This window comes from Sus scrofa, chromosome 3, assembly GCF_054392235.1.
Source record: "Sus scrofa isolate SSC_HxYL_T2T_F1_AM1 chromosome 3, Sscrofa_HxYL_maternal_Yorkshire_Landrace_v2.0, whole genome shotgun sequence".
Classification (NCBI taxonomy): domain Eukaryota; kingdom Metazoa; phylum Chordata; class Mammalia; order Artiodactyla; family Suidae; genus Sus; species Sus scrofa.
Genome location: NC_139385.1, coordinates 106,143,106 through 106,166,347, shown reverse-complemented (window position 1 = coordinate 106,166,347; position 23,242 = coordinate 106,143,106). Strand labels below are relative to the sequence as shown.

Genomic DNA, 23,242 nt, shown 5'->3' with positions numbered 1-23,242 from the left:
GAAAAAGGGGCATCTTAATTATGTAACCATTTGGGCTGTGCCAAATCAGGCCTTGTCTTTAGTGAAGACTCATGGCGTAGGTAGGGAGAGGAGGGCAATTTAATCTGCAGTTAAAAACAAGAAGCATGGCCAGGCTGGAGAAGAAATGTATTGAATTCTCTTCCAATCTTTTTAGGACATGTAGAAAATATTATGATTCTAAAAATATAACTGTGATGCATAAAATACCTTTTATTTTATATTCTTACTCTCCCCAAAGCGAGGCTGAGTTTTATTTTCATTTGGCTCTACCATTATTGGATTCTATTTTTTAGATGTTATGACTTTAATAGGACTTTTGTGGAAATGGAATCTTATAAGATCTTTTTAAAAAATACTATCAGGAGGCAGGAGAAAGCAGGAAAACTTTTCGGAGGATGATTTTTCCTAAGCAAAAGATATATAGCTTCACTAACAAGTCACTTTAGAAATTCCGTGTATTAACTTCTGTCATCTTGGGAGAGAAGGAATTTCTAAATGTCATAAAGGTACAAGTCATAAGTGAAACCATTGATGATTTAACTACATAAAAATTTAATGCCACATCAAATGGCAGGAACAAAGTGAAAAGTCACATAATAAACTTGACATTTATGGCAAAAAATGGGTTAATACCCTGAGTGTACAGGAGCCCCTCGCATAGGAATTCATCAGAAAAAGACATATACCCCAAAAGAAAAAGAGAACAGCAACGGGAGAGTCACCAAAAATTGCAGATTGCAATCGAAGATAAGAAGTATGTTCATACTCCCTGGTGGTCAAATGTAAGTTCAATTTCCAGCTATAAAATTGGCCCCCAAAATGAGAAATTAATTGCAATACCCACTGATGCAAGGGTGCAAAGAAATGGACACAATGTTCTACTGTTGCTCATTGAGTAAAAGCATAAAAGCAGCTTTGACAATACGCCAAAACTTTTTTTTTTCTTGCTCTTGAGGGCCACATCCACCGCATATTGAGGTTCCCAGGCCAGGGGTCGAAATGGAGCTGCAGCCGCTGGCCCACACCATGGCCACCACAACTCGGGATCCAAGCCATGCCTGCAACTTACACCACAGCTCATGGCAATGCCAGATCCCCAGTCCACTGAGTGAGGCTGAGGATTGAACCAGTATCTTCACGGATGCCAGTAGGGTTCATTACCGCTGATCCATGATGGAACTCCAGACAATATGCAAAAGCTTTAAAATCATGTACACTTTTGATCGGGCAATTCCGTAGGTAGGAGTTTATCCTAAGAAAATAATATGGAATGTGCTTAAAGAGTTGGTTATAAAATTCATGCAGTGTTTATAACAGCAAAAAAACAAAAACCCTGCATCTATTAAAAATTTATACTAATATGCTTATTAAGATGTTCATGTTTATTATGTAGCTTAAGAAAAAAAGTGTTTGCAGAATATCCCATTTCTAGACCTATCAGCTGCATTTGACACCATCGGTTCCTTCTTGAAACACATTCACCTGGCTTCCTTGAATGCCTTCTCTTGGGCTCTCTCCCCTCTCATTGGCCTCTCTTCCATCTCCTCATGTCCCCATCTCTGAATGTGGGCTGGTCCAGGGATTAGCACTCAGGCTTCTTGGATGTCTCTATCCACACTCACTCTCCAGGCCTGGTGAGCTTCTATCAGTCTTGTGATTTGAATGATCTGCGGCTGAGAGGCCCAAATTTCTCTCTGCAGCCTGGACCTCTTCCTTAAACTCTAGGCTTGGTTATCCACCTGTCCATGCAACAAGTTCATCTGGGTAGGAAGCATCTCAAAATGAACATGTCCAAAGCAGAATTCCCGGATTTCCCTTCCAGACCCATCTTCCCAGTAACACAAGTCAAAAGCCTGGAAGTCACACTTGATTTTGCCCTTTCAGCCTCCCTACTGCAAACCCTTCCACCAAACATGGTCGTTCTACCTTTGGAATAAATCCAGAATCCAAATGCTCCTCACCAGCCCCTCCCCTGGCACCGGGTTCAGGGCCCCTCCCTCTCTGGCCTGGATTACTGCAACAGCCTCTCACTCACCTTTCCACATCTCTGTCTGTTAACCTCTTCTGGACACAGCAGCCAGAGTGAGTCTTTAACAATAGAAGCTCCATCACCTCACTGCTCTGCTCAGAATCCTCCAGTGGCTCCTCAGCTCACCCCAGTAAATAAAGGCCCGAGGCCCTGCTACCTTTCCGCCTGACTCATTGTACTCCAGGCTCCAGGCCTCCGAACTGTTGCCCCGTCTTCTACCTCAGGGCCTTTGTCCTGCCCCCTCTGCCTGGGATATTCTTCCCTGTGTGGGCATTCTTCACTCTTTCCCTTTCAGGTCTCTGCTCACATACCACTTTCTCAGTGAGACCTTGCCTCATCTCCCCCCCCCCATCTCCTTCCCCATTTTTTTCTCCAAAGCACACATTATCTTCTGACATTCTGCCTCTGTGTTTATTAGTCTATGGTCTTCTCCCTCTAAAATGTCCATTAGGCATTCCCGTCGTGGCTCAGTGGTTAACGAATCCGACTAGGAACCATGAGGCTGTGGGTTCAATCCCTGGCCTTGCTCAGTGGGTTAAAGATCCGGCCTTGCTGTGAGCTGTGGCGTAGGTCACAGGTGTGGCTCAGATCTGGCATTGCTGTGGAGGTGGCCTAAGCCAGCAGTTGTAGCTCCAGTTCAACCCCTAGCCTGGGAACCTCCATGTGTCACAGGCGCAGCCCTAGAAAAGACAAAAAAATAAAATAAATAAATAAAAGAATAAAGTGTCCACTTCATGAGAGTAGGGTAGGAACTTAATTTTGTTCCTTGCTGTAGTCTCACATTTGGGAAATGAGAGTGCTCTGTAAGTTTTCAAAGAATGAGTGAACAAATGGATGGATGGATGGATAGGTCCCCTCTCAGAGTAGGAGCCAAAGCCCTGACAGTGACCTCGAGGCTGCCTCACTGACCTCGCCTGTCCCCATTCCCCTGCTCCCTCCCCTCTGCCACTCTGGCTGCTTTCTGCCTCTGAGCCCTCCAGGCATGCTCCTGCCCCAGGGTCCTCGCATCTCTGGCTCCATCTGCCTGGAAGCTCTTCCCCCAGGTGTCCCTCAGGGCTCAGACTTGACCTGGTTGAGCCGCTTTCCCTGACCAGCACCACCACTGCCCTCTGCACCCTGCACCGCCCTCACTCTGCTTTTTGTCTCCAAAAAGGATGCCGACATCTGCTCTGCATTCTCTCCTCTGTGTTCCTACCCCAGTAGAACTTAAGCAAATGTAAGCACTGCACAGCGGGGACTCTGCTCTGTTGCTCAGTTCATTGACCTGGTCCTCAGCACCAAAAAAACACTGCTTCGCATATAGTAGGTACCCAGTAAATGTTTGATGAATGAAAGAATTTTTCATAGAGAAAGTCTGGAAGGTTATACACCAGTGTTGTAACAGTTAGCTATCTCTGGATATCATGAATATGGATGATTTCATTCTTTTTTGCATAGCTGTATTTTACAATTTTCCTTATAATGGTATGTTTGTGTGGTACCAGCTGCGTAAAAAAAGACTATGTATTTGTGGTTTTTTTTTTTTTTTTCTCCCTCCCAGATAGGTGCGTGCTGCTATGTGGAATGTTCAGCTTTAACCCAGAAGGGATTGAAGACTGTTTTTGATGAGGCTATCATAGCCATTTTAACTCCAAAGAAACACACAGTGAAAAAAAGAATAGGATCAAGATGTATAAACTGTTGTTTGATTACGTGAGAAGACATCTTCAGTGGCCAAGGAAACTGTCCATTTCTCTCAGAAAGCATATGAAATGCTACAGCTATACCCAGACCTCTTATCAATAATGAAGCAGTATAAAACTTGAAAGGAAAAAAAAAGAAAAAAAAAAAAAACCCGACAACTCTGTCCTCAGAATTCTATAAAGTTCATTAAGAATGTTTCTTAAAGGTCCAAGAAGCAGCAAAGAGCATCTGAAGCCACAATCTATTATAAATACTTTATTTCAACTAGAAGGTACAATCTCTCAGGGGTTTCATAGTTCAAAAAGCTACAATCACATCCTGTTGTAACTACATTTAAAAAACAAAACAAAACAAACAAAACAAACAGTGCTGTTAAGTGGAACTGCCTGGCTTAGACCATATACATTTCTGCACAGTCTTTATGGAATCTGCACAAAGAGGTATCTTCTCCCTTTGCTCCAATTAATTGCTCTTGTATGTAAGTTTCTTTCTATTCCAGTATATCCAGAGTGGTGAAATAACAAGGCCAGCCACGTAGCCAAAGGTCGCTCCAAGCGTGCAGGAGATGGGCCATTCCTGAGGAGAGAATGTATGAGATCATAAAGAACAAATGTTTTATTACTTGAGCACAAGTTAAGTGTAACCTAAATATTTCTATATTAAAGCGTACTGTGCTTTCTTAAAGAATGCCAAAAGTGTAATAAGGTCATAATTGCATTTATCACGAACACTAAAAATGTACCCATTTTAGTTATTGCGCATTCAACTGTAACAAGGCTTCTGGCGACTGTAGATTTAGTTTGATGCTCCCAAACTGCATGAGACACATGCTAAAATTACAAATTAAAATTTTGGGATTATGGGTCAGACTGCCATAATCCTGGACTCAATTTAGCTCTCTGAACTAGTTGGAATTTTGTTTTTTAATTTCCACATTGGCTCGTACACAAGTGAAATGAAAAATGTGTCTGCTGACCAAACCACAAGAACCTTTAAATTGCGTTAAAAAGACCTAGAATTCAAGCATGTTACATGGAATTTATAACAAAGCCACTGCTTTCAGAATAAAACTGATGTCACCTTTCAGATACAGATATTGGAACCACAGTAGAAGTTACAGAACTACAACTTCTCTGTACACCTGGAGTGTAAGTTAAATGACATACTGGCTTCCAAATACCCATTTTCTCCAACCATATTGTATTTCACAATATTACATTAAGCCAGAAGTAAAACATTGATTTATTTCATCCACGAGCAGTGCATGTTGGTCCCTGGGTAAAAGGCCTGGCTTTAAAAAAATGTTTTTTCATGTTCACGTGTGAATCTTATTTGGTATACTGGAGCCATTGCTAATCTTTCTCTAGGGAAACAGGCCATAGAACTGTGCTAGAGGTGAACCACCTGAATTACTAGTTCTGTTACCTAATTAAGCGTCCTTGTTTAAGGTCTGCCGTCCATCCACCTTATTCCAAATGGCATTCAACAGACAACAGTGTTAGACACAGTTTCCGTGTGAACAAACTAATGCAATTCAGAGAAGCATAATCTAATCCATGAATTGTTTCCCCCTGCCTTTCCTATATTTAAACTTGCTGTTACCTAAATTATGATTTTTTTTTTTTATGTCTTTGGTGAGCTTGTTAATCTCCATGACTTGAGCTTATAGCTATGTCTATTGCACAGATTGGGTAATGGAACACTAAACTTTTATACTTGAAAATGATAGCCTTAAATGCTCATATCAGTCACAAATCTAGGATGTACTGTCTTGTATGTGAGCTTTGTAGAGATTTTTTTAAATATAAGCATCATCCTCCCCATTGAAGAGTGAAGAGTCTACTGGATAACTGGTCAGGATCTTTCTCCCTGAACTGGACAGTGGATGTCTTCTTTCTCCCAAGAAGTGGCGGTTCGTGTTAAGTCCCATGCCCTTATGTATGCGCAGATGGAATCTGATGTTAACTTTCTCATTTCATTTTGGTCTGCTGTTTTTAGAGAGAATTGAAAGAACTGTATAAAACTCACTTAGTATATTAGCAAAGTTGTCCAACACATAGAATTAAGACAGTAAAGTATTATACATTTATTTCCAACTTGCCTTTGGGGATTTGATGGGAATTTTCGTTTTTCTTCCTTAAATTCACATCTCCGAAGCTCTTTACACTTGGCTTTCTAGCCAGTAAGGTTTAAAATCTAGAAATTTGTCCTGCCCTAAGAGAAACAGACTAGGAATCTAGAAACCCACACTCTGGCGTCACCTCTGTTTCTTGATTGGGCCTCAGTTTCCTCATCTTTTAAATAGCAGCGGTAGAGGAGATGATCTCTGATATCTTCCCCTTTATCAACTCTTATGATTTTCTTCTTTCCTACTCACAATGATCGTTGTTGGACATTACCTTTTCGGCTTCATATTCTTAAGATGGTAAAAATCCTGTATATAGATTATTAGAACTCTAAGCAAAGATGATTATATCATCTGAACCTGAGGTGCCTTAGGTACTCTATTGACCTTGATGGGATTTGGAGTTTCCCATTGCTTATTAAGAGCCTTTTCGTTGCTTTGGTTCTTGAGTATTTCCTTTTTGCAAAATCCTCCCTGCCACTTTAAAACCAAAGATTTGTTTTGTGTTCATAAACAGATTGTAGAAAAGCTGCCTTATTTTCAGAAGCATGTCTTCATTTAAGACTTAGGTTTCCATAGAAATTCAGGCTAATCGCTGGAACAGCTAGTTCCAAGTAGTGAAATGTCTGGAAAAATAAAATACTTCAAAAATATCTTACTGACATGAATTTTGCTAGTGAATGAAAATACACTGCTTCAAATAAGGTCATGTATGAATGAACTTAAAGTTATAGTTTTGTTTTGGGTTTTTTTTGCATATAGATAATCAGTTCTGAAGTTCTTAAAAAATAATTTTAGGGGCTTCCTGAAATCTTAATATTTTGCTTATATCCTTATCTATCTCTAAAGGTACATTTTAAGTTAGCCTATGTTGAATTAATCATATTTCCAATAAGTAGAGCCTGAACTAATTAATGGTTTTTATTGTGAATTATCTTAGTTATTTTAGGCATTGCTTCCATTGATTTTTAATTATTAATTTTAAGTACCAAATTAAATACTGGTTTGTTGGTTGTTGCTTTTTAAGTGATTGTTACTTTAATAGTGTCCCATCTTAACACATGGGGTTACAAATAAAATAATATGCATAGTTTACTATCTATGTAAAGCATTGAACTTCTTACCTTAGTAGTTTTTATTTAACATTCTATGTAAACATTTGGGGTCATACTCTTTCCTCTGTTTCTCATGCTACGTGTCTGCATCCTCAGCCAACTGTGAGCACCCGCACTTGGGTAAAGGGTGCTGTCAAAGTGGAGGGAGAATAGTCGTCCCTCGTGACTCCCAGCCAGATTCCAGTTCGGGTTACTAAACTCTCTTTTAATCACTGTGTAATCTCAGTGTGGCTCTTTGTTTCCAAACACATGGATACACATTTACACACACATTCTTTATTTTTATTTATTTAATTTTTTCATTTTTTGTCTTTTTAGGGCCACACCTGGGGCATATGGAGGTTCCCAGGCTAGGGGTCGAATCAGAGCTACAGCTGGGGCCTACGCCAGAGCCACAGCAACACTAGATCAGAGCCGCGTCTGTGACCTACACTATAGCTCACGTTAATGCCAGATCCTTAACCCACTGAGCAAGGCCAGGGATCAAACCCGAAATTTCATGGTTCCTAGTCGGATTTGTTAACCACTGAGCCACTGAACTCCTACACACACATTCTTTAAACAGCTGCCATACGTCACCTCCAGGGGAATACCAAAAACAAAGTAAATACTAGTCAGAAACTTTTGCCTACTGAGAGGTTAAGCCTTGGAACTCTCTAGTCAACATCTCAAGGAATCCATGCCATCGGCAAATTAAAATAAGGACTGGCTTTTGAAGACTGTTTGCTAGTAATGGATTAGTCTTTCCTGCTTGACTTTCCTGAAAACAGTAGTCCTTATTTGTAATGCAGTCATTTAAAAAAAAAAAAAAGACTTTTTTTTTTTTTTTTACTTTTACTTTTACTTTTTTTAAGAAGAGCATTTCTTCACCTGGTTTTTGTAGACCAAGATGGGGAAGGGCAAAAGGAGCTGCTGAAGGGAGTTGGGGCGGTTGCTGATGAATAACCTTTCTTCAAGCAATTTCCTAACCTTCCTATAACTGCTTTTTTAAAAATTAAAACTATCCTATGGCAACAATTCGTAGTGACTTGTCAAACACTCCTACCTTAGTCACATATTTTCATAATCAGACCTACATCTTAAAGTTTTCCACTTAAAACTACTGTCTCACATACGGAGATGTTTCTAGGAGGAGTTTCTATTTAACGTTCCTCATGCCACAAAGAGGGTTAAAAAAACACACATAGCATCATCCACTGAACAGGCAATTCAGCTGTGTTGCTATAAACATTTCTCCAAATTGTCATAATTTAAGATAGCTATATATAATTGTCTTGTTTAAGGAAAACTCAGACATTCATGTAAAGAAAGTCACAAGTGTCTGTGACCAAAATGACCATCTTTTTATCCAATTTTTTTTAATAAATTTTAAAGTGTTTTTAAAAAAAACTCTTAGGGGAAAAATTCATTTTGCATTACATTAGATAATGCAAATGGGTAAAATTATTATGGTTAGAGTCAAAAGAAAAACTCTAAAAATGAGTACCTACAACATATGAAGAAAGCACCCTGCTTAGAGTACTACTATTATCTTTCCTCTAACTCAGATGCCTCTTTATATATTTCAGCACTTAAAAACAAAAAAGGTCATTTTTTTCTTAAAATAGTCAGGATTAACAAAGGCCTGATATTATAGGATTTTGGTACATGGTACTAACAATAAGTTATTTTTCTCCCAGAAATAAAAAAATTTCACCAAGCTAAAAAAAACCTTCTTAAATAACAATGTTTTTTTCTGTTAAAAAATCGATACTCTTGCTGGTTGAAAGACATTTCAAAATTACACAAGCTTATTTCCTTTTGAAGACCATCCTACTTTGTTCTGAGCAGGCATTACTATAAAACTCTGCTTACATTTTAGTAAAGGAAAATATACTAGTACGTAGAGTTTGGTATATTTCAAAGCATGTTCTAAGTACAACAGAATAGTGACCAAGAGCACTGACTTTTGTATTAGACTGGATTTGAGTCGCAGCCCTGCCATTTGTTAAGTATGTGACCCTAGGATTAATTTCCAAAAGACATAAACAGATCATAAACCTCAATAACAAAAGAGCAAAGCCCAACCCAATCAAAAAATGGACAGAAGACCTAAACAGACATTTCTCCAAGGAAGACATGGATGGCAAACAGGCATGTGAAAAGATACTCAATATAACTAGAGAAATGCAAATCACAACTATAAGGAGCTATCTCCTCACACCAGTCAGAATGGCCATCATTAAAAAGTCTACAAATAATAAATGCTGGAGAATGTGTGGAGGAACAGGAACTATCCTAATACTGTTGGTGGGAATGTTAACTTGGTGCAACTCCCTATGGAGAACAGTATGGAAAGTCCTTAAAAAACTAGAGTTGCCACACAATCCAGAAATCCTACTTCTCGGCATATATCTCTAATTCAAAAAGATATATATGCACCCCTATGTCCACTGCAGCACTATTTACAATAGCCAAGGCATGGAAGCAACCTAAATGTCCATCAACAAATGAATGGAAAAAGAAGATGTGATATAGATACAAATGGGATATTACTCAGCCAGAAAAATAATGAAATAATGCCATTTGCAGCATCATGGATGGACCTAGAGAAACAGAGAAAGACAAATACGATTTCACTTGTATGTGAAATCTAAAAAAATGATACAAATGAACTTAACTTACAAAACAAAAATAGACTCAGACTTTGAAAACAAAAACTTATGGTTACCAAAGGGGGAAAGGGTGGAGGGATCATTAGGAGTTTGAGACTAACATATTCACACTACTATATAAAACAGATAACAGGGACGGCCCTACAGTATACTAAAGGGAACTATACATAACACAATGACCTATAATGGAAAAGAAGATGGAAAAAAATGTGTGTATAATTGAATTGCTTTGCTGGACACCTGAGACTAATACAAAATTGTAAATCAACTACATTTCAATTTAAAAAAAATGTTTTTAAGTAAAAAATGTGACCCTGGGTAAGTCACCTAAATCTTCCAGTGCCTTGGTTTCTTATCTGCAAAATAAGGATTACCATAAAACTCACCTCGCAGGGTTACTGTAATGATCAAACGAGATAATATATGAGGTGGGACTTATAACTATACCTATAAGAGTATCTGGCATATTGTACAAATGACCAATTCATGTGAGTTATAACCAGTAATAATCTTTTGGTTCGTATTTATAATAGGCACATATGAAATAAGTTGTCATTACAATCTAAAACATCACCATTCCTCAAATAAGCCAGCTCTAAAGTTATTTAAAAAATCCTGCCCACATTTGAAGTACTTTAAAAGCGTTTTTTAAAAATGACATCTACATTTGTATGGACCATGTTTGACAAGAAGGAAAGATGAATTCTGTTATGTGGTAGTTGGACGTGTGTTTAATACACATATCCACAAAATTATGCATTCTTTTCACACACACATATATATATATATACATATATATACTGAATAACTGCTGTAAACCAGCAACTAACACAACATTGCAGTAGTTGGATGTGTGTATAATACACATATCCATAAAATTAGGCATTCTTTTCAGTTATATATATATAACAATAACTTTGCTGTAAACCAGAAACTAACACAACATTGCAAATCAACTATACTTCAACTAAGGAAAAAAAGAATGCCTGTACTCTTCATCAATCTACCCTAGCAAGTATGGTCACTAACTGTTCTAGTTGGCCAAAGACACATGGTGACCTTTCACATTTTGTTTTCAGAATTTTAAGGATGAATTTCAGTGATGTGGATGGCATCTGTTTGTTACTATGTGATTTCACAGCAAACAGTTTAAATACACTTTACTTAATTATAACATGCAAAATATATCAGGTACAAATAGATTTTTAACCTTGTAATGTCATTAAAGTGATACCCAACCTTTTTACTCCATAAACCAGCTAATATGTTACATCACTGAATGGAAGTTTATAAACTGCTGCAAGTTACCTAAAATGATGATCAGATATTTGGGATTAGATAATGGGGATTTTTTTTTTTTTGAAATTAGTTTCAAATATTCAACAAATTTTAAAAAATAATTATATGAAAACATTAGGCTACTTTAAAAAAACACTTCATATTCTACTTGGGAACTTTGCTTTTCTGGGAAATGACATCAGACAGTGGAGTGAGAATGACCTGAGATACAGGGCCACGTCAGCTATTTACTGGTCCTATGACCTTGGCCAGGTCACTTAACATCTGAGCCTCAGTTTCCCAACTGCAAAGCAAGTAACTGTACTTCTTGTACTTAAAACATGGCACTATTGTATTAAACAAAATAATATTTTAAAATTTATCATGAAAGCTGTAAAATACCATGCATCAGTATCATCCTGTACCATGCATTATGTTTTAACTAATGGCAGTACTTCTTAGGTATTCTAATAGGCAATAAGTAGAGCCAGCACTTTAGAACAAATAAAACAGCTAATGAGTAATTTACATTGTGCTATAGGAACCATTCCCTTGCCCTTACGATATAAGCATCTTCAGTACATGCTATTCTTCACATGAAACATCTGGGGAGCATAAAGCTTATCAGACAAAACTCTCAAGAGCTATACAGCACACAGCATTATATTAACCCTATGTAGCCTCACCTCCAAAACAGAAGGGCAATTCCTCCTTCTAGCTGTCATTTTTCCTAACTTTTAAGAAGTACAGAAATCAGTTTTAAACCAACCACTGAAAGACACTTCTATCATTTTTGTCTCCGTTTGAATGGCTCCATTCATTCTAAACTATATCCTGAGCGCCTCTATTCTAAACCAAGCAGTTAGGGGGAAATGAAGATTATCTAACTTCAGATAAATTTAAGTAATAAATTTTTAAAAATACGTGTGGCCATGTAATTTTTGGAGAGGTTATGCAGGTATCATGGGGAAACTGACCTATCTATCTGCAGATCAGAAAACCTAAAAACACTTAGAACAATTCACAACCATTAGGATTACAGGCTCTTTCAGAAGATAAAATCCAGGCAGTTCTAAGTTTCTCACAAACTACTTTTTAATTTGCTTTGTTAATTATGCTTACCAGAAATTTACATGACTGACAGAATTCATCTTTCAAAACCTGCTTTCAAACTTCTACTGGTTCTAAATGATCATTTATATTTTCCTCTGAATTTGATTTTAAGTGATGTCTTTCCAGATGTTCTTACGGCAAATGCTATTTCCACCTTAGGAACCCACGTACAGATGAATCTGCTCATCTGCATCCAGTTCTATAGCTGTAGCTCTGCCCTGTGCCCTGTATACCCTCCTACCCTGTATAGACTCCTACTCTCCTGTGACTCAGAACACAGATTTAGGAAGAGCTATTTGTGGAGAGGTCCATAGTCTCCAGGCTGGAACTTCTTTTCAGAGTGAAGTCTCTTGCCAGGATCATGCAAATGAGTTACCTTAGCCAGCACTCCTCTCTCACATAAAAGTCCTGCTAGCAGATCATTTTCAGTATCATTGCCCTACAATGAATTTACCTTTTACCCTCATCAATGAATTTGATGAAGTCGCAGCATACAAAATTAATACACAGAAATTGATGGCATTTCTATATGCTAACAATGAACAATCAGAAAGAGAAGTCAGGGAAGCAATCCCGTTTACCATCGCATCCAAAAGAATAAAATACCTAGGAGTGAACCTACCTAAAGAGACAAAAGACCTGTCCTTTGAAAATTATAAGACACTGATGAAAGAAATCAAAGAGGACACAAATAGACAGAAAGACATACCATGCTCTTGGATTGGAAGGGTCAATATCAAAATGACTATACTACCCAAGGCAATCTATGCATTCAATGCAATCCCTCTCAAATTACCAAGGACATTTTTCACAGAACTCAAACAAAATATTTTAAAGTTTGTTTGGAAGCACAAAAGACCCAGAATAGCAAAAGACATCCTGAAAAAAGAAAAATGGAGCTGGAGGAATCAGGCTCCTGGGCTTCAGACTATACTACAAAGCAACAATTATCAAAACCATATGGTACTGGCACAAAGACAGAAATATAGATCAGTGGAACAGGATAGAAAGCCCAGAATTAAACCCATGCACCTACAGCCAACTAATCTATGACAAAGGAGGCAAGAATATACAGTGGAGAAAAGACAGCCTGTTCAATAAGTGGTGCTGGGATAACTGGACAGCCACATGGAGAAGAATTAAATTAGAACATTCCGTAACACCATACACAAAAATAAACTCAAAATGGATTCAAGACCTAGATATAAGACCCAACACTATGTTTCCTTTTAGAGGAAAACATAGGCCAAATACTCTCTGACATAAACGACAGACATCTTCTCAGATCCACCTCTTAGAGTAATGACAGTAAAAACAAAAATAAACAAATAAGACTTAACTAAACTGAAAAGTTTTTGCACAGCAAACGAAACCCTAAACAAAACAAAAAGAGAACCCACAGAATGGGAGAAAATATTTGCAAATGAAGCAACTGACAAGAGATTAATCTCCAAAATTTATAAACACTTTCTGCAGCTCCATACCAAAAAAACAAACAACCCCATCAAAAAATGGGCAGAAGATCTAAACAGACAAATCTCCAAAGAAGACATACGATGGCCAAAAAACACATGAAAACATGTTCAACATCACTCATTATTAGAGAAATGCAAATCAAAACCACGATGAGGTACCACCTTATACCAGCCAGAATGGCCATCATCAAAAAGTCTACAAACAATAAGTGCTGGAGAGCGTGTGGAGAAAAAGGAACCCTATTACACTGTTGGTGGGATTGTAAATTGGTGCAACTACTGTGGAAAGCAGTATGGAGATTCCTCAGAAAACTAAAACTACCATTTGATCCAGCAATCCCACTCCTGGGCATCTATCCAGAGAAAACCATGACTTGCAAAGACACATGTACTCCCGATATTCATTGCAGCACTATTTTCAATAGCCACGACATGGAAACAACCTAAGTGTCCATCAACAGAGGAGCGGATTACTCAGCCATTAAAATGAACGAAATACTGGCATTTTTAGCAACATGGATGGACCTGGAAATTATCATCCTAAGTGAAGTCAGTCATACAATGAGACACCACATCAAATGCTTTCACTGACATGTGGAATCTGAAAAAAGGACAGAATGAACTTCTTTGCAGAACAGATACTGACTCACAGACTTTGAAAAACTCACGGTTTCCAAAGGAGACAGTTCGGGGGGATGGGGGATGCACTGGGGGTGTGGGATGGAAATCCTATAAAATTGGATTGTTATGATCATTGTACAACTATAAATGTAATAAATTCATTGAGTAATAAAAAAATTTTAAAAAAAAACATTTCTATCAGTTAAATGTTAGTTTTTTTCCCATGCTTGAAATATATAAATCATATTCATATAAATTAATACTTAATTTTTTTATAAATTAAATTTGCCAAATTAATGGCAAAAAGACAAAAAAACCCATTTCTATCAGTTAAATGTTAAAGTTTTTTTCCCATGCTTGAAATATGTAAATCATATTCATATAAATTAATATTTTATTTTGGTCTGTAAAAAACACTGCATAAATACTTTTAATAACAGAAACACCAGTTAACCTAAAAATATGCAACCCTTCAATAATTAAACCTATACGGCGTTCCCATCATGGCTCAGTGATTAACCAATCTGACTAGGAACCATGAGGTTGTGGTTCGATCCCTGCCCTTGCTCACTGGGTTAATGATCCAGCGTTGCCGTGAACTGAGGTGTAGGTCGCAGATGTGGCTCGAATCCCAGTTGCTGTGGCTCTGGTGTAGGCTGGCAGCTACAGCTCCGATTCGACTCCTAGCCTGGGAATCTCCATATGCTGCGGGAGCGGCCCAAGAAATGGCAAAAAGACAAAAAAAAAAAAAATTAAATCTATAATCTTGGTTTTATCCCTTACTCTAGCATTATTTGCACTGATTCATTTAATTATCCTTATGATATCCCACCTCAATTTATGAAGGCATTATCTGTGACTTTAAAAAAATGAATAGATCTGTTTCACTCTATTTTATTTTAACCTGATAAAACCAGAGTGGGAGAGATAGGATTTATATATATAACAATGCCTCATTTATCTGGTATTGGTGGGAATAAATAGAAATAGTTTTGAAGAATTGTACATTGTTTTAAAGACAATCTCAATCCATTTTGCTCTTTAAATTTATTACAAATAAATATGCCCAGAGGAAAACTGATTATCTGGTTCAATTCCATTTTGGAGACAGTAGCATTCAAATCCAGAGTTTAAAGGTATTTATTTTCTGGGTTTTCTGGGTATAAAAGCCTCACGTATTAGCCACATATTAGCCTCAAATACTCCCCTACAAATATATGAAATTTTATGGTCTAAAATACATACACTTCCAGAGTGACCACAGTATTTAAATGAAATTCTCATGTCGGGAAAGAAATGCAATATGATAACTACTCAACCTTTTCCAAGGAGATCTAAGCTGTGGCCATTTTTATTTATTTATTTTTCTCATTTTTTTTTTTCTTTCTAGGGCTGCACCTGCAGCACAGGAAGTTCCCAGGCTAGAGATCAAATTGGAACTATATCTGCCAGACTACACCAGAGCCACGGCCAACATGAGATCTGAACTGCATCTGTGACGTGCACCACAGTTTGTGGCAACACCAGATCCTTAACCCACTGAGTGAGGCCAGGGATCAAACCTACATCCTCATGGATTCTAGCTGGGTTCTTAACCTGCTGAGCCACAACAGGTATGGCCATTTTTAAAGAGAACAGCTATGTTTCAGAGGCTCCAGGGACAAAGAACATCATGCTGTCCTCGGGCTCTGGATCTCAAGTCTTCCTCTTATCAATCAAGTAATGTTGTCATCCTCTCCCCACACTTTGCTTTCTTATGTGTAGAAATGGGAATGAAACCGACCTTGCACTATAGTTGTCAGGATTCAGTTATTTGTGCGGCAGTGCTTTGTCCACATACAGAGAGATCTATAAATATTATGTTTCCTTTCTATTGCCATCTGAAATGTCAGACAGGATTGAATTCATGTGAAATTCAAATACCCTAAATACCTAAATACCAGAGAAACAACAAAAAAATGAGTAAACAATCCACTCTAGCAACTGAAGGACTACTGGGCTGAATGAATAAAGTAACAAACAGGGATCGTTAACCCTGACCCGCGACCTCATGGTTCCTAGTCGGATTCGTTAACCACTGCGCCACAATGGGAACTCCAAAAACATGTAAACTTTTAAACTTCCTAGTAAATTTTCTTTGCTCAGAATAACCAACATTCTTAACTGCCTATTAATTTTTTAATAATATGAAATACTAGCCCACTTTTGATAAAGAAATAAGACATGTGCCAGATGAAAAGCTCACAACCGTCTCTTCTACAAAATACTTAGAGCATATAAATCTGAATGTGAATCTAAATCACAATATACTGGAGTTCCCGTCGTGGCGCAGTGGTTAACGAATCCGACTAGGAACCATGAGGTTGCGGGTTCGGTCCCTGCCCTTGCTCGGTGGGTTAACGATCCGGTGTTGCCGTGAGCTGTGGTGTAGGTTGTAGACGCGGCTCGGATCCCGCGTTGCTGTGGCTCTGGCGTAGGCCGGCGGCTACAGCTCCAATTTGACCCCTAGCCTGGGAATCTCCATGTGCCACGGGAGCGGCCCAAAGAAACAGCAAAAAGACAAAAAAAATAAATAAATAAATCACAATACACTAAATCACTGTTATCAAACAATTAAATTCCAGTCTTGATAGTATCTGTTGTAACTCACAAAGAATATATACTTTGTACACTGTAAGAACTCAACAAATATTTACTAGTTAGCTATTTTTACAGCTGATAAAGAAAGCATCAAATTATAATGTACCAAGATTTTCCATAGTCAAATATTCATTTGGTCAGTAACTATAGCGGTTAAGATTTCTCTAGGGGTAAAGAAGACTGTCTGGGGTATGGACAATTCAAATGTTTATAATTTAATAATTAAAGCAGAGAAGAGAAGAAAGATGACTTTCAATTATTTTTCAAGAAAACAACAAAGATGACCAACAGCTTAGTGGGTAGCCACTCGACCACATTTTCTTTCAGCAAATTCTCTTGCTGACCACAGCAAAGGGAAGCCTTCCTTCAACTACAAAGGTGCCTGGTATCTTTCATCATCTCTCATTACTTAAAATTCCTATTAGTAAGTGAAAAAACTTTTTCACAGAGGTTATATATTTCCAATGGGTCTTACCAGTCATTTAATGATGAAACAATTTTAAAAATATAAATATTCTTGAAATTGCTCAATACAGAACACCCATCATTATAATCTTATGTGTGGCCTCTGCAAATTTTTATACAAAGTCAGATTGAGTTCAAAGTAGAAAAAAAAAGGAACTAAAACATGTAAAAGTTTTTGCGAGGTGTTTTGTTTTAAAGAAAGTATAATCACTTAACCAGATACTCTTGTTTCTCTGACTAGAATATAAGGAAAACTGGATCACAATCCAGAAAAGCTTGCTTTACCACAAACATATCAAATCTGCATTGGGCTACAGGAATAAAGAACTAAAATAACTTTCTATTACATGTTATAGTTTCGATAGTGAAGTATAGTGGTATCTTCTTGTGAGATTTTATCTTCTTATAAAATTTTATTCTAGAAAAGTCTCCATTCTGAGGTAATGCCATATAGTCTTTTATTTGGTTATTTCTCTTGCAGATTCTGTCAGCATCATGAGCCACACTGACTACATATTCTGAGTGGTTACATTTATGAAGAAAAAAACAAAACAGAACAAAAAACTTTGCTGAAAATAAGAAAAAAAGAAACCTCATCATTTCTCTAGTTTATCAGTAAATAACTGCTAAAAGAGAGACAGGCAGATGATTACTATGTAAATAAAAGATGATAATTATACATCTATTTTATCATTTCATCAACAGAATCAATCAGAATTTTAAAAGTGGGCCATTAACTTGCAACACTCTAAAAACAACCCAACAGCAAAGATTATTAAACAACCAGTAATGTTCCAGTCAAATGAAACATTCTTAATGAAGACTAACGTTTGTTACATATTAAATGAGCTAGCTAGACAATCTTTTTAAACTCCATAATTCAAGTGGAAACTTTACCTTAACTTTAAGTCTGACACCATCAGTTTGGATCCAGCTCACCTCTTACTGTAAACAAGTACTGAGGTAGAAAAATAAGTCAGTAGCTAAAAACCTAAACAATCAAAAATGGATAACTGGATTGTAAATAATTAAAAAATACATTTTCTCTGCAAACCTAAATCCAGATTTTATAGCAGCAAATCTACTCCCCATAATTCAGTATCTACTTTCTGCAGTCTGCATAAACAGAAGATTTATACAATGTAAGGCATCAAACTTCTACACTCCAAAACATTCCATCTATATGTGAAGTAACTTTTTTTGTTTTTTAATGGCTGCACCCATGGCATATGGAAGTTCTGGGCCAAAGATTGAATTCGGGCCACAGCTGTAGCCTATGCCAAAGTTGCGGTAACATCAGATCTTTTAGCCCACTGCACAGGGCCAGGGTTCAAACCTGCACCTCTGCAGAGATCTGAGCTGCTACAGTTGGATTCTTAACTCACTGTGCCACAGTGGGAAATTATTTTTTTTTTCTAACTAACATGTTAAACAGTACCTTACCAACTCATAAACGGATGGCCCATGGTGCTTTATATATTAATACTTTGTATTTAGATTTAATTTCATATATCTGAAAGTAATGACTTAAAATTTCCTATGTATACTTTTCAATGATTTTGATTGTCCTCCAATTTAGAAATCACTGACACTGTTGCATGAAATTAAGTTCCATAGGATGGTAACTTGAGTACAAATGAATCTCTATTTCCCAGTGATGACTGAGATGGCCAAGGGAATATGAAGGAAACCTTTACTAATACTACAACCTTGGGAAGGGTATCATTGCCACCACACATTCAAAACCTCCGGGGATTTCTATAACATATAGTAGAAGAAAAACTATCCTAGGGAAGGGGAAATCTATCAGGCTTACTTAATGTAAAAGAACACCTCATCTGTCCAGGAGATACAACATCTAATAGCACAGAGAATGGACTTAGAAAGTAGGCAGTTAGGAGGTCCTGTCATGGCTCCGTGGAAACAAATTTGACTAGGGTCCATAGGGACGCAGGTTCGATCCCTGGCTTCGCTCAGTGGGTTAAGGATCTGGCATTGCCGTGAACTGTGGTGTAGGTCACAGACGTGGCTCAGATCCTATGTTGCTGTGGCTGTGGTGTAGGCTGGTGGCTACAGCTCTGATTCGACCCCTAGCCTGGGAACCTCCATGTGCCGTGGCTGCGGTCCTAAAAAGACCAAAAAAAAAAAAAAAAGGTAGGCAGACATACAATCTGGATCCCTCAAGGGCCTTTAGGAAGTGAGATGTGTATCAAAGATTTAACCCAGCCATTCACTACCTAGGAATTTACACTAAAGATAAAACTGAGAAAATCTGCAAAGATGTTTTATGATAATCACCATAATTAATAATAATGCATTAAGAATAGTGAAAACTATAAATAATCTAAATGTCCATTCATAAGAAATTAGAATAGGATTTTACCCAAATAATACAGTATGACATATATGTAAATGAGCTGATATGGATATGGAATGAGCTCCATTCTCATTCCACTGTTGAAAGAAAAAAAAAAAAAAGGATTAAAAATAACATGTGTATTATGAATAGCCATACACATGAAGAGAGAACTGCAAAACACCAAACACAAAACACAAATAGGAGTTGCCTCTGGGTGGCTGAATATTTGGTCACTTTTACTTATTTTTATAATTATTAGTATTAAATTTTCTAAATAAGTGTATATTGTCTACTTTGTCATCAGAGAAAAATTCTCTTCATGTTGGAAAAAGAAAGCATGTTATTTTTTAATGCCACACTTCCATTTGGAGGAAATTATCTTAGGAAAATAATTGGAAAAATCCATTAAGATATAGATTCAAGGTGATTATCATAGCACTGTTTACTAATAGTAAAATAGTAAGAGATCAGAAATAACCTAAATGATCTATAGTGAATTTGTTACATAAATTTTAGAATACCTATATAATGATTTACTACAAAGCCATTAAAAATTACGAGAAAGATGTATCCATTACTAGCCCAGTGACCTTGGAAATACTACATGTCCCCTAGATATCAGTTTCCTAATCAGTAAAATGGGAATAAAAAGAACATTTATCTTATAGTGCTTCACCTAGCTTATTAGCTATACGCTATTGGGATGGGGAAAAAAAAAAAAAAAAAAAAGACCTGATATTTATGAGCTTCTTCTAACATCACAAACCCCTATTTCAAAACCTACTTTGCAATATATACTTTAAAAAAGTATCTCAAGATCAACATTCAAGTTGGTTATCAATCAAGTTAAAAAAATATGAATCTAAGGTCAAAGTTGAAAATACAAGATTCCTGCAATTTCTAGTCTATTTTTTAAAACCTTCTATACCTGCTCTCAAACTAAGCTTGTTTATTTACCCTACAAATGAAGGAAAAAAATACGCTGGAAGATAAGAACAGGCTGATGTGGAGATCTGTGGCACTGATCACCTAGAATTCAAGTGACAGAGGGAACTGCATCCCTACTTAACTGAACAATAAAACAATTTACTTATACATACTAGTTAGCTTCACCAGTTTTACCATCACTGTATAAACATTTATTTTGTTGCTTTAAAAGTCAAAACCAACCTGCCATGGTCTTCCCCAATCAAGTGGAATAGGAAAGGCTCCGAGCCATGTTCCTATAAAACTAGAAATTGTAGTGATCTGGAGACTATTCTCCCAAATGGATGTAACCCTGCAAAACACAAATATTTAAGTTACTGGTGGTATATATCTTAGCTGCTGGGGACTCAAACAAATGGCACAAAATTAACACTGTACATACATATTATGTTCTGTTCATTTAAAATAAGCACCTCAAACTGACATACAAATATTTGCCATGAATCATTCACATTTAACTGTTAAGAAGACATCAGTGTTTTTCAGTAGGAAAGACAGTAATACACGCACACAGTGAAAGTCCAGCAATATGAAAGAGCATTTGCACTGAAAGCCAAGTCCTCCTCCCACCCTTATCATCAGCTCTGGTTCTTTTTCCCCAAAACAACTGCTATTACCAATTTATTACTTATCCTTCCAGAAATACTTTATACATACACAAACACATAATTTGTATAAAATGATATATGTACATCTGCATATATGCACATATAAACATATATATCCTTCAAAACAAAACTCAAATGCACCATGTTATAAACCCAGTTTTGCTCTGGGCTTCTCCTTGTTAACCATTTTACTAGTATTCCATTTATGAAAGAAGCATCATTTCTTCAACTAGTCCCTTTTGACACAATTCATTTGAGCAAATCAATCAATTACGGGGGGGAAGGAGTAGAGAATGAGAACAAAATATTTTAAAAATCCAGTGATTCTGCCTACCATTCTTATTTAAGTGCACATCTCAGAGTTTAAACGTGGAAAGACATAATTCTGCCAGTCTCTTAGAAAGTCTTGGTTTCAGCCTGTCCTTCATAGTGTGATCACTTAACTGTGTGGAACCTGAATCCAGTTAGAGTAAAACCCCAGCACCGTGCAGTAACTGAAGTCTAAACATACAATTGTTTAAAATGCAGTGTTTAGGAATTTCCACTGTGGCGCAGCGGGTTAAGGACCCAGTGCTATCTCTGCATGGGTTTGATCCCTGGCCCAGCACAGTGAGTTAAGGATCCGGCATTGCCTCAGCTGTGGTGAGTTGCAGCTGTAGCTTGGATTTGATCTCTGGCCCAAGAACTTCCATATGCTATGGGTGCAGCTGAAAACAGAAAAAAAAAAAAAAAAAAAAAAAAAAATGCAGTGTTTAGGTATTATGAACTTTTTGTTTGTTTTTTCTTTTTTTTTTTTGCTTTTTAGGACCGCACCCACGGCATATGGAAGTTCCCAAGCTAGGAGCTGAATTGGAGCCATAGCTGCCAGCCTACACCACACTGCAATGACAGATCCTTAACCCACTGAGCGAGGCCAGGGATCGAACCCACACCCTCATGGATCCTAGTCAGGTTCGTTAACCGCTAAGACATGAAAGAAACTCCAGTATTATGAACTTTTTGAAACATGGTTTCTTCCAGCTATTGTAGAAAAGGGGGAAAAACATTTGTTTTGTTAGATGACTTCTTTCATTAGAAATAGGCCAATTACTACACACGAAATGTACACTGAATTAAAGCAATCAGGCAGGATCAAGAAGGCAGAGGGGATGTGAAGCTTACTTTCTCCCATAAACATAACAAAAAAACCCATCTACACGTAGAATGATTCACATGGAACACCTACTGAATGTGGGCAGAAGACCTCAGACTTCCAAAAGGGGCAAGAAACCCTCCACATAATTGGGTAGGATAAAAGGAAAAACAGAGAGAGAGAAGAGGGAAAAAAGGAGCTGGGATGGGATCAGCACTTCAGAGAGAGAGCTGTGAAAGAGGAAAGGAATCCTCGCACTGGGAGACCACCAAACTGAAGCAGAGATCACCCAAGACAGAGGGGGTGGGCCTCAAAGCCTTGGAGAAAAGCACGGCAGTGATTCTGAGGGCAAAGTAGAGAGAGAGCTGCACCGACGATCAGGAGCATCGCCCAGGGCACCACAACCTCAGACATTCGGGCGGGGACTGGGTGCTGAGACTCAGGCTACAGAAGTCAGTTCCAGGGAACAGACTAGGGTTGGCTGTGTGGACACAGCCTGAGGGGGATAAGGAGTGGTATGCCACAGGCTGAGGGAGTGCAGGAGAAGGCCTGTGCCTGCAGAAGAAGCAAGGCGCCATTGTTGGGGAGGGTGAGAGGCATGGGAGCAGGACCATCACAGAACTCCTTCTCTGTGCACACGTGCATGGGCTCTCAGACAGCAGGATGCCTCTTACATGGGCTGCAAGGATGGGTGCAAATCACCGCAGCCATCTCAGACTCCAGAGGTGGGCATGGCCCACCACCACTAAGGGTCCCTTGACCAGACACCACCTGTGGCCCCAGTCACCTCAGGGGTCACTGCAGAGGGTCATGCAACTGAGCACTGCCCACTGCTCCCACCTCCCTGGGAATGCAAATGCCCCACTGTTGTTGCTGCCAAGGACTCTGCCCACCTATATGCGCCGCCATTGCCCCCACTTCTCTGGAAGCACACACA

The 23,242-nt window shown here is 37.9% G+C and overlaps 2 protein-coding genes across 4 annotated transcripts in view; one reads left to right on the top strand and one right to left on the bottom strand.

The window, feature by feature from the left end:
- The window catches only part of RHOQ (ras homolog family member Q), a 42,083-nt gene extending 35,130 nt beyond the window's left edge, over positions 1 to 6,953 (top strand). For 2 of the 3 annotated variants that reach the window (XM_021087559.2, XM_005662574.4), the window contains one exon: positions 3,591 to 6,953. In XM_021087559.2, the coding sequence (XP_020943218.1) occupies positions 3,591 to 3,746 (156 nt within the window). In that variant the 3' untranslated portion in view covers positions 3,747 to 6,953. The remainder of the gene's footprint in view (positions 1 to 3,590) is intronic. The other variant, XM_005662575.4, reaches the window with a different exon arrangement.
- Positions 3,974 to 23,242, bottom strand: part of PIGF (phosphatidylinositol glycan anchor biosynthesis class F) — a 47,514-nt gene continuing 28,245 nt past the window's right edge. Inside the window, exons 5-6 of the mRNA XM_003125167.7 lie at positions 20,749 to 20,857; positions 3,974 to 4,309 (exon numbers count right to left, since the gene is read on the bottom strand). Of these exons, the coding sequence (XP_003125215.1) occupies positions 4,196 to 4,309; positions 20,749 to 20,857 (223 nt within the window). The 3' untranslated portion in view covers positions 3,974 to 4,195. The remainder of the gene's footprint in view (positions 4,310 to 20,748; positions 20,858 to 23,242) is intronic.